Source organism: Diceros bicornis, chromosome 21 (assembly GCF_020826845.1).
Source record: "Diceros bicornis minor isolate mBicDic1 chromosome 21, mDicBic1.mat.cur, whole genome shotgun sequence".
Taxonomy (NCBI): Eukaryota; Metazoa; Chordata; class Mammalia; order Perissodactyla; family Rhinocerotidae; genus Diceros; species Diceros bicornis.
The window spans coordinates 53220104-53231812 of NC_080760.1; the positions used below are offsets into that span (position 1 = coordinate 53220104).

General features: G+C 46.9%; 1 protein-coding gene across 6 annotated transcripts in view; it reads right to left on the reverse strand.

The window, feature by feature from the left end:
* The window catches only part of TRAPPC9 (trafficking protein particle complex subunit 9), a 639688-nt gene extending 628287 nt beyond the window's left edge, over positions 1-11401 (reverse strand). For 4 of the 6 annotated variants that reach the window (XM_058564988.1, XM_058564985.1, XM_058564986.1 and 1 more), the window contains exons 1-3: positions 10984-11039; positions 6165-6199; positions 2547-3140 (exon numbers count right to left, since the gene is read on the reverse strand). In XM_058564988.1, coding sequence (XP_058420971.1) covers positions 2547-3130 — 584 coding nt within the window. In that variant the 5' untranslated portion in view covers positions 3131-3140; positions 6165-6199; positions 10984-11039. Of the gene's footprint in view, positions 1-2546; positions 3141-6164; positions 6200-10983 lie in introns of all 6 variants that reach the window. The other 2 variants (XM_058564989.1, XM_058564990.1) reach the window with 2 other exon arrangements.
* Between the last annotated feature and the right edge of the window lie 308 nt (positions 11402-11709).

The following is an 11709-nucleotide window of genomic DNA, read 5'->3' on the forward strand; positions in this document are numbered from 1 at the left end:
AAGAACAAAAATAACTTCGACAGCTACAGCACTACGTGTACAAGAATTCACTGGGGGCTTTCATGAGCCCGGGGCTGGTGTGAACGCTGAAGTAAAACCCACACGAACCCCGTGCTCCCGGGCCGTCGGCCCATCTGCCGTGGGGCCTGTCAGTGTGGTCAGTGCGTCAAACCAAAACGTGACCTACATCTAGACATTTCCTTTCGAGCTGCAAAATACCATCTCACTTCAGGTTGGACATTTTTTATCACTCCTTCCAAGAGTTGCAGGAGAGAGTTAGGCTCTGTTCCTACACCAAAACATTGTTTGAAAAATTAGAGAACTAGGGAGTCATGAAGCAACAACGATTAACTGATTAGAGGAGAACGTGCTTGATCTGAGGTCACTGGTGTCATTATCTCACTCAAGTTCAAATGATGGCTGAGTGTCTACAGTACGGTTAGAATAGAACGGACCCGCCAGGAGGAAGGGTTAATCCGCTGCTGTACTTCCGATGCCTAGAGCCGTGCCTGGCACACAGAGGCTCTCGATAAACACTTGTTAACATTATTAGCCACTATGCGCCAGGTGCGCTATCCCAAAACAGTCTCGTTACTCCCGCTGAATTGTGAGCACAGATTTCAAAATGCAAAAACAAGGTGGCATTCTCCAGTGGGTCTGCAACCTCAAAGCCAAGAAGTCAATGAGCAAAAAATGTCACCAGTGCCTCGTGCAGCAACGGAGAAGGCACTAGTCGAGGGTTCAGAGCAGAGTTTCCAGCCGAAGCCACTTTAAGGCTTCAGCCACCCACCCACCAGTCTACGCAGTGGGGAGAAGCCAGTCCCTGCCGACGCCGACACCACAGGTTGCCGTGACACGGGGAACGCAGGGCGCTGTGCGCACCGTGCAGCCCCACTTTCTAAGGGATGATTACCACGGGTGCCTACCCCGCCTGACGGACCAGGAGCCTCAGCAGGAGCAGCAGGTGAGGTAAAAGGAGACAGCTTTGGAGGGGGCCTGGTGCATACAGCAGCTCTGCCCCTCAGCAGCTGCCCAGGCCTCTAAACCTTGTCACCTCAGCTCCAAGGAGTAAAAGGGGAGCGCTGGCATGTAGCTCACAGGGCCACCGCAAGGATTAAGTACAGGTCGTGGGTATGACATGCCTTGTCCTTTCCTTAGGCCACATAAACGTCCAAGTGAGAAAATGAAAATTACTCCAGACCCTGCCAAGTACCACACGCAGGTGTGACTTGGGCTACTCTGTGCTTCTCACTTGCAGGGCTGGCCTGGGCCTATTATTTTCTCAATTCTGTGACACCTTCTCCTCCAACTTACCAACAACCAGAAAGTCAGTGTTTGATCTCAGGTATGTTCAAGAAACATACTGAGCACCTACTTTGCAGTGGGCACTCTGCCAGCATGCACACTATGTCATTTAATCCTCACCTGGGAGACCATCACCCGAATTCTACAGAGGAGGGAGGAGAGACTCAGAGTGACCAAGGGACGAAGTTGGAGAGACACAGCTACCCCATGCTCTCCCTAGCGAAAAAGAGACCGCCTCTTGGCAAAGAGTTGCAGCCTAACCTTGCATCTCGTCCTCTTCTGCCCGACGCACGCCACAATGGCCATACAAGGAAACAGAGCAGCGGGCAGAGCGGGGAAGCCAATGGCCAGCAAGAGCTAATTGCAATTCTGGTGCAAAGTAAAGCTGTTGACTTAATCACAGGGAAAATGTGAGGACTGACCTTTTCCTGCCCTGTCCAACACTCCCTGTTATACAGAGAATACAAACACACTTTCCTCTGCTCGCAAAGTGAGGAATCTGACACTATGGCTGCCAGGTAGGGAGAAGGGGCCAGACCCATGCAGACTGCCCGGCCTAGGAGGCAGGAGACATGGGCTCCACTTCCAGCTCAGCTAGCACCCAGTTCTGTTGCCTCTCCAGATTCAGCATCTCATCTATAAATCCAAGGGATGAGACTGAATAAAAGTTGTCAAACTGTGCTCTAGGGCAGCACTGTCCAATAGGAATAAAATGCGAGCCACACCAGTAAATCTAAGTTTTCTAGTTGCCACAATTAAAAAAGTAAAAAACAAACACTCGAAACTGATTTTAATAATATATTTTATTTAATCTAATGTATGTAAAATATTATCATTTGGACATGTAATCAACATAAAAATATTGAGATATTTTATGTTCTTTTTTCCGTACTAAGTCTCCAAATCGGATGTGCGTTTTACTTCGCGCACATCTCGGCTCAGACTAGCCTCCTCTCTAAGTGCTCAAGGGCCACGAGCGGCTGCGGCTACTGTACTGGACAGCAGCACTGGGGGTTGGTCCCACGGGGTCCCAGCTGAAAAGGCAGAGTAAGTGTACACACTAGCCCTAAAAGGATTTCCCTTAACCAAAAGCTGTCCTGTTTTTGAAAGTCTGAAAAACAAGGGACTGCACCTTTCAACCCCTTGCTGCAATAAAATTCTACCATTTGCTTATCCCTTCTTGCCGTCAGGAAACAACCCAAGCCAGAAGCCAAGGAATCTGGGCCCCTAGGTAAACTTACCTGCTATCTGTGTCCAATCCTACAAAGTCTTTTTTCTCAAATGGGACACAGAGAAGGGGGATCTTATCCCCAGACTTGTCTGTGGCCCTATCCAGACGCTTGGACTCGAGCACAATGAAGAGCGACTCGATGAAGTCCTCGATCCTCTTCTCTACCGTCTCACAGTCCTCGTAGTTGGGGTAGAAGGCCACGTCGGTGCGTGGCTGCTCGGCGATCTCACCCTGCAGCCCAAAGACAAACAGCCGGGAGTCATAGAGCGTGGAGCCATAGATCTCCTTCTGCACGTGGAACTTCTCAAAGGTCTGCGGCCAATCCTTGGCCGAGAAGCAGTCTGTGATGGTGATGAGGCCCACGACTTTGCGGTGGGTCTGGAAGTCGCCCCACTCGTTGTTCTCGGGTGGGTAGTGGTGTCTGTAGCGGATGTAGAGCACACGCTGGGAGTCTCGAACGCTGATCTGGCTCACAGAGGAAATCCTCTTGTAGATCCTGAAGAAGTTCTCTTCCGAGACGATCCCCACAGGCTGGACCACCACAAGGAGAGTCTGGTGGTCCTCAGCACACTGCATGTAGTCAGGGACGCTCATTTTGAAGTCCCTGCCCAAAGAGAAAAACGGAGACTTTGAAGTGCGTGCTTTTGAAGGCTGTTGGCCCACCCTGGGATGTGGTGATTCTGACATCTACCACCTGGAAGCCAGGGTGAGCCCCGAGCAAAGCTGTGGAGCACAGTTTGTCCTTAGAGTGCTGCATATGGCCACCATAGCTCTTATTCACAATACCATGACTCCTGGAGTAGGCTTTGAGCTCCTGTCTCTTATCTTTCTATTTCTGACACCTTGCCAGGTACCGACATAGAGTCAGTGCTCAAACATGTTTGCTGAATGAATGAATGAACAAATGAATGAACTGCTGCACCATCCCCTCAGCAGGATATAACGAAAAGAACCACAGTGGAATCACAAGATCTGGAGTTGAACTCCAGTCTCCTTAGCTGCAAAATAATGGAGATAATAAACTTGCCTTTTAAGACTACATCTGGAGTAAAGGAGGTTGCAAATGTAAGGTACCTAACACACTGCCTGACATAAAACGAGGGATTACATACATTCATCATTATCCCTCCTTTATAAACTGTGTTACCATGGGAGAGTTTTTGTAACCTCTCTGAGCCAATTTTATCAGATATAAAAAGAAAACATTACCTGACTCCTAGTACTATTGAAGAATTAAATCAGATAACCCATATGAAAGCATCTGGCCCACAGGAAGTACTCAATAAATGTTTGTTGAATGAATGACAAAATGAATTGAATACTGCCCCTCCCATGGCCTGTCATAATGGAGATGGCACCGCCTGGAAGTCAGAAGACCATGTTCATCCCCTGACCCTACACTAACCCTCTGGGTGACCTGGGGCAGGCCTGTGTGCTTCTCTTAACCCCGGTCCAATCGCGAATAAAAATGAGGATAAAAACATACACCTCAAAAGGCTAGTGAGTCAATATTCTGGTTCTGATATTATACTATAGTTTTGCAAGGTAGTACCATTAGGGGAAACTGGGCAAAGGGTACATTGGCTCTCTCCATATTATTTCTTACAACTGCATGGGAATCTACATTATATGTCAAAATAAAAAGTCTAATTTTTTTAAAAGCCTATTGAGATTAAATGAGCTCACTGTATCAAATAAGGAATATACCATATAAACAGGAAAACACTTAGCCCATAAGATGCACTCAATGAACATTTCCACCACACCCATCAGCACGCTCCGACTTCACAGCATGGGGACGTGTACTCATGGCCAGAGGCAGCTATACCCCGAAGCTAACCGAGCTTAGGCTTCAGGCCCCACTTGCACAAGCCCCTTCCATGGCCCTATATCTAACTTTGCATTTGTAATTTTGTTTTTTTTTCTTAAATAGGAACTCCAAATTGCACAACCTTCAGGTCATCAAAACCTGACTGCAGAGATCATGTCAGCAGCCCTCCCAGGGGAAACAACAAAATTACAAGGCCATTCCTACAAGACCTCTCTATAATTCTAATAGCAGTGATTTCACCCCGGACTGAGAGGAAAAGGACTGGGAGGAATTCTGGACATGCAGACCCTGGGGCCACCTACCCCATGATGGACTTTAGATCCCAACCCTCACCCTCCACCAACTTCAAAATACAAAGGGACAGGGCCGGCCCCGTGGCTTAGTGGTTAAGTGCGCGCGCTCCGCTGCTGGCAGCCCAGGTTCGGATCCCGGGTGCGCACAGACACACTGCTTCTCCGGCCATGCTGAGGCCGCGTCCCACATACATCAACTAGAAGGATGTGCAGCTATGACATACAACTATCTACTGGGGCTCTGGGGGGGAAATAAATAAATAAATACAATTAAAAAAAATACAAATGGACAGAGGTGTACAAACAAGATTTTTTTAAAAAGGAACTCCTGGCCCCCTAACATATCTTGTTTCTACCCAGAACATAAATGGTTTACATGGATATTATTTCATTTAAACCTTTAAGTATAACCTCAGCTTTACAGATGAAGAAACTGAGGCAAAGAGAGGTTTATTACATTGCGCAAAATCACAGAGAGGCCACGTCAGAGGCAGTATTTAAACCCAAGCCCCCTACTCCATGCTCACACTGAAGGACGATGTCACACTGCCTCCCTCCTGCCCCCTGTCAGCAAAAATTCTCTGAAGAGTCTTTTCTGCACCACCTTGGAAAGAACCAAAATCACATGACCTTTCCACAAAGAGGCATGGCATCCCTTGGGTGATGTACCGAAATCTTAAGGGTTGGAGTTGACGGGGGAGATTGGGGAGTTTTGTGTTTCTCAAAAGGAGGCATGGGTTTAAAAGAAACTGAAAAACATTTATCTGGTCTAAGCCTTCATTACCCAGAGAAGAAAACGGAGGCCCAGGGCAGCTGAGGAAAGGGCCTTATTAACAAGTACTGCCTCACAGCAGCACCAAGCAAGCCCGGGGCACAGCTGAGTGCATGAAGGGCCTGTAAGGTCCAGGAGAACAAGGGCTAGAAAAAAGAAAGAGAAAATCACACAAGGCCTTCTCTCTACAACACTGGACAATGAAGTTTCATCAAGTTATTCAATATGTTTGCATGCAAAATTAAGGTGAGCTATATCAATTTCTACTGCCCTACAACCTGTTCTATAACAGGTTATAGAAATTGAGAATCTGGAATCATAATGGAAATTCCAACCTTTACTGTGGTTTTTCCCAATTCGAGTGAGTGCTGGGTGGGCACACCGTGCCAGGCACCACACTAGGCACGGAGTTCTCCCAAATAGAGATCTTTATTAACATGTGCACAAATCACACATAGGCCCACCTGAGAAAAGACACCTACAGACAGGATCAAATTAATAAAACTTAGAGTGGCCAAGTAACATGCATTATTAGCGAAAAGGATGCTGCTACGCCATGAGCAGTAGGTGGCAGGACTCTGGTAGCACCAAGTCCATCGAGGTGGTTCCAGCACTGGCTACGACTCTACGTGGCCAGAAGTGAGTCACGTAGTTTCACTGAGGTTTAGTTTTCTCTTTTGTGAAAGGCTACAGCTGAAACTAATGATCTACAAAATCTCAGTATTCACATACCCGACATTTAGTGAGGACTTCCCATGTGCCAGGCTCTGTACAGGTGAAAAGAGAAGGTGAAGATACATTAGCGGGTAGAAAAAGTTACTATCATAAAGATGTTAATTCTCCCCTATTAATATGTAAATTCAATGCAATTCTGATCAGAATTCCTCCCAGATTTTTCACGGAATGTAACAAGTTAATTTATGGTCAAGAAGAGCCGAGAAACTCCTGAAGAACCACCACTGGGGTGGGGCATTTGCCACCAGATAGCAGACCAGCTATAACTGCTAATGGTGTACAGGGTTTCTTTTTGGGGTGATGAAATGTTCTAAAATTGATTGTGGTGATGGCTGCACAGCTCTATGAATACACTAAAAACCACTAAATTGTACATTTAAATGGGTGAACTGTATGGTATATGAATTATATTTCAATAAATCTGTGGGAGGAGGGGAAGACCAAATAAAAAGCTATGGTCAGCACAGTACTGGCACAGCGATAAAGAGAAAAATGAAATGTAACTAAGCCCAGAACCACACCCACACGGAAATTTGAAATATGGCAGAGTTGTCATTGTAGGGCAGTAGAAAAGGACAGACTCCAATAATTGGCATCAGGACAACGGGTTATCTATGAGTTAGAAAAAGATACATAACCCAATCAGAATATGGGCAAAATGCTCAAATAGACGTCTTTGAAGAGGAAACTCACATAGCCAAGACATGTACAGAAAGATGCCCCACCTCAATGGCAATCAGGAAAAAGCAAATTAAAACCACAGAGACAGGCCATTTCACACCTACCAGATTAAAAAAAAAAAAAAACACTGTGGCAAAATATTCATAACATAAAATTTATCATTTTTAAGTGTACAGTTCTGTGGCATTAAGTTCATTCACATTGTTGTGCAACCATCTCCAGAATTTTTCATCTTTCTCGACTGAAACTCTGTACCCATTAAACAATAACTCAACACTCTGACACTCCCCAGCCCTTGGCAACCACTATTCTTACCTTTTTTTTTCCCCTTACTTTCTCTCTATGAATTTGACTGTTCTAGGCCCCTCATATAAGTGGAATCATACACTATTTGTCCTTTTGTGACTGGCTTATTTCACTTAGCAGAATGTCTTTAAGGTTCATCTGTGTTGTAGCATGTGTCAGAATTTCCTTCTTTTTTAATGCTGAATAATATGCCATTGTATGTATATAGCACATTTTGTTTATTCATTCATTGAAGGTCATTTGGGTTGCTTTTAGCTTTGGGCTACTGTGAATAACGCTACTTTGAACATGGCTGTACAGACAAAACACATTAACTACGAAAAGCACGAAGTGTTTGCAACGATGTAGATCAAAGGTAACTCTCTGATATGACAGGTAGGCACGTAGACCTGGTCATTTCCCTCCTAGAGGAACTCTGGCATATGGATGGCAGGAGACATAAACAAAGGGTCTTAGAGACAAGAACTAGAGACAACACAAATGTCCACTGTCAGGAGAACAGAGAAAGAAACTGTGGTCTTTTAACACAATGGAATATTATAGAACAGTGAAAAGGAATGACCTATAGCTACACTGCAGGAACATGGATGAATCTCAAAAACATAACGGGCAAATAAAGCAAGTTGTGAATTAATACAAGCAGTACAATTCCATTGATATAAAGTTCAAAAACAGGCAACACTAAACAATATATTGTTTAGGGATATTTACACATATGGTAAAACTATAAAGAAAAAATAAATTTGGATAGTGGTTACTTGGGTGGCAGAGAGGAATGCAGTTTTAGAGGCTAACAGTGGGCTTCAGAAGTAGTAGTTATGTTCTCTTTCTTAAGCTGGATGGTAAATACAGGGGCATTTGTTATGCTATTCTTTAAACTGTATGTCAACATTACATATACCTTTGACATATATTAAAAAATTTTTTAAAGAGTTAAAAAGAAAAGAAGGTCCAACTTCGAGCAGCTGATAGTCTAGTTTTCAGCCGGCTAGCTAGTTTCAGAGCCTCGGTCCATCTCATCTGTCAATAGATTATGCTGCTGCTCCTGTAATACCCTCCTTCCATGAGCAACAGATAGAGGCATAAAGAAGGCCGTGTATTACAGATGCAGATCTGCCTGAAGATAGGGGGACAGTGGGTCTTGGACACAGGTCTGAGGACAGCAGGTGTTCATTAAAATGAGAAAAATAAGAATAATGTATGAGCTTTTTTTGTGTGTGTGAGGAAGATCAGCCCTGAGCTAACATCCATGCTAATCCTCCTCTTTTTGCTGAGGAAGACAGGCTCTGAGCTAACATCTATTGCCAATCCTCCTCCTTTTTTTCCCCAAAGCTCCAGTAGATAGTTGTGTGTCATAGTTGCACATCCTTCTAGTTGCTGTATGTGGGACATGGCCTCAGCATGGCCGCAGAAGCGGTGCGGCGGTGCGCGCCCGGGATGCGAACCCAGGCCGCCAGTAGCGGAGAATGCGCACTTAACCGCTAAGCCAGGGGCTGGCCCTGTATGAGCTTTTCATAAAACTAAACTTACAAAAATTTAGTAAGTGCTTTATGAATATTGACTATTATTATTATCATTTATTTTTAGGTTCCTCATTTTTTGATGTTAAAACATTCCAGCTTTTATAAAATGATGATGAGAGTAGATGGTCGTTGTTTTTCCACTGTCTTATCTGGGAAAAAATAAAAACTAATAACCCTATTACTGACCCTCCAGCTTTTTGGAATTTACCAATCTATGAAATCTAAACAACTAAGTCACCCTGGACTGAAGGATGCCTCTGGGTCCCTTCCAGTTCTAACTAGACACTGAAAAGCAGACCAGTAATCAAATCCATACCACAGCTCAATAAACTCAATAACCTCAAGCAAGGGTTCTCCCTGAAGCAGCTCGGTATCAGCAAACTCCTTGTTCACTTTTGCCCTAAACCCAAAATATGCATCTAACACAGGGGGAAATCTGTCTCATACTAGGTGGGAAAGGACCTGCACTGGGCTCTTTACAACTTATATTTAGACTTCACAATGATCCTAAGAAACAAGCATTACTATCTTCAGTCTTACAGATGAAGAACCCCAGGCTCAGTCATCTGCTCAAGGTCTCCTAGTCCGTAAGTGACCAACTGGGGCCAGGCCCCAGAGTCCATGCTTTTCCACGGGTTTCTTCAAGGGAAAATATGACGAAATAAGACCTGGCACTGAACGAGTTCCGGTTTCTGAGACTAATCTAATACAAATATGAAAACTTCAAAAACATATTTCAACTTCATAGTTCCTCAGAAAGTTAAGTATAGAGTTACTATGTAAACAACAATTCTACTCCTAGGTACATACCAAAGAGATTTGAAAACATATGTCCATGCAAAAACTTGTATACAAATGTTCACAGCATCATTTGTAATAGCCAAAAAGTGGAAACAAGACAAATGTCCATCAACTGATGAATGCATAAACAAAACGTGGTCTATCCACACAATAGAATAGCACTCAGCCATAAAAAGGAACAAAGTATCAATACCACTAGTACATGGATGAATCTTGAAAACATTATGCTAAGTGAAAGAAGCCAGTAACAAAAAGCCACATATTGTATGACTATTTATATGAAATGCCCAAAATATGCAAATCCATAGAGACAGAAAGTAAATTCGGGGCTGCCAGGGGCTACAGGAGAGGAGAATGAGGAGTGACCGACCATGGGTATTAAGTTTCTTTTTGAAGTGATGAAAATGTTCTGGAATGGTGATGGTTGCACAACTGTGAATACACTAAAAACCACAGAATTGTATATCTTAAATGGGCAGATTTTATGATATGTGAACAATACCTCAATAAAGCTGTTATTTAAAAAAAATATTTCTTGACAACTATTTTTCCCTCTATACTAGTCCTGTACTACACGTGTGCCCCACGATTTAAGAAAAACAAACAAAACAAAACTTTGTCAGGAGATCTTTAGGACTGCAATATACTGGGTCTCCAACATCACGCCTCTAGTGCTGTCGTTGCATGTTAAATACCAGCTGGGCTGGACTAGGAAGCGGCTATTAACTATCTTTTAAAAATCGACAGTCACTAGTTTAAACTGGAGGGCCGAGGGGGAGGGAGGACGTCACAGCCCCAAGCCTTCAGCTCATTTTGAACTAAACGGAGCCCTGCTTTCAATATTTTAATCCCTCTCTCTATAAAAACATGTGAAATCAAGCACCCCCTATCCTAACACCAGAAAACTCCGGTTAAGAGGCATTTACACTGGGAAGGTGAACTGGGGCGGGACGGCCAGAGGGAGAAGACCCACGACAAACACAGTGCTGTCCCTCTTTCCCCAGGACTTCACTGGGATAAACTGCAGTTTACAACACGAGGACCTCATCCCAGGAAAGAGCGCCTGAAGCCGCCGAGCGGGATCCGAGGCACTTTTAATCCAGAAGAGCCAGAGGAGCAAGAAGGGAGAGGAGTGAAGCCCCGGGGGCGTGGGCTGCAGCCCAGCTCGGACACCTGCTCCGGCCGGGGGTCCCCAGATCCCGCCGGGCCCGGGGGGTCGGCGCTGCTGGCTGAGCTGAGGGAGCCGAGCCGAGCGGACCCGCCGGCCGAAGAGACGAAGGGGTCGCCCGCCGCGCACTGAGGAGACAGGGGCCGGGGCGGGGCCAGGTGTGACCGGGGCGCCAGGCGGGGTAACAGCGGGGGCAGGTGGCCCGGGCAGGTGCGGGCTGGGGCGAGCCCCTCAGCGGGACACACGCTGACTCGCGCCCTCGCACGCCGGGACACACAGACGGCCCTCCCGCAGCCGGCCCGATCCCCTGCCCGGCAGCCCCCCACCTCGCACTTACACAGCCGGTAGCCCCGGGCCCGGAGCAGGAGCCAACGGCCTGGCCGGCGGCGCGGCGGAGCAGCCTCTGCAGCCGCTCCCCCGGCTCAGGGCTGGCGCTTCCGACTGTCGGCCGAGCCGGCGCCGCTCCGGCGCATGCGCGAGGCTAGTCCCGGGCCGGCGATCCGCTCCGGGTTTTGAGAGAGACGGCGGGGAAGCAAGGGAGGGAGGAGGAGAAGGGAGGAGGGACAGAGAAGAGAGAAACAGAGGGAGGAGGAAGGGGGGAACGGAGGGACCGGGAGAAGGAAGGGAGGGAGACCGGGGCGGGAGAAGCGGGGAGGAGGGGAGGGAGGAAAGGGGAGGAGGAAGGGAGGGAGGAGGAAAAGAGGGGTAAGGAGGGACCTGGAGGGGGAAAGGAGAGAAGATGAGGGAGGGAGAAGAGGGGGATGGATGGACGAGGAAGGGGAAAGGAGGGAGACTGGGGAGGGAGAGAACCGAGACAGAAAAGCTTTTGCTGCTGGGGCCCCTCCTCCCCCGGAGGAGGGGCCTGTCCTGTCTCCGCGCCACTTTCTAATCCCTCACGCACGCGGCTCGAATTTCACCTTCCTATTGGAGCCCTCGGCGGAGGCCCCCGCAAAACCCCCGCGCCGAGCGGGGCTTCGTGTATCTCCGGGGGCGAAGCACCCGCAGGCGTTGTCACCAACGCTCAGAACTACCGCTGCGAGGAGCCTTTCTCCCTTTTTCAGGT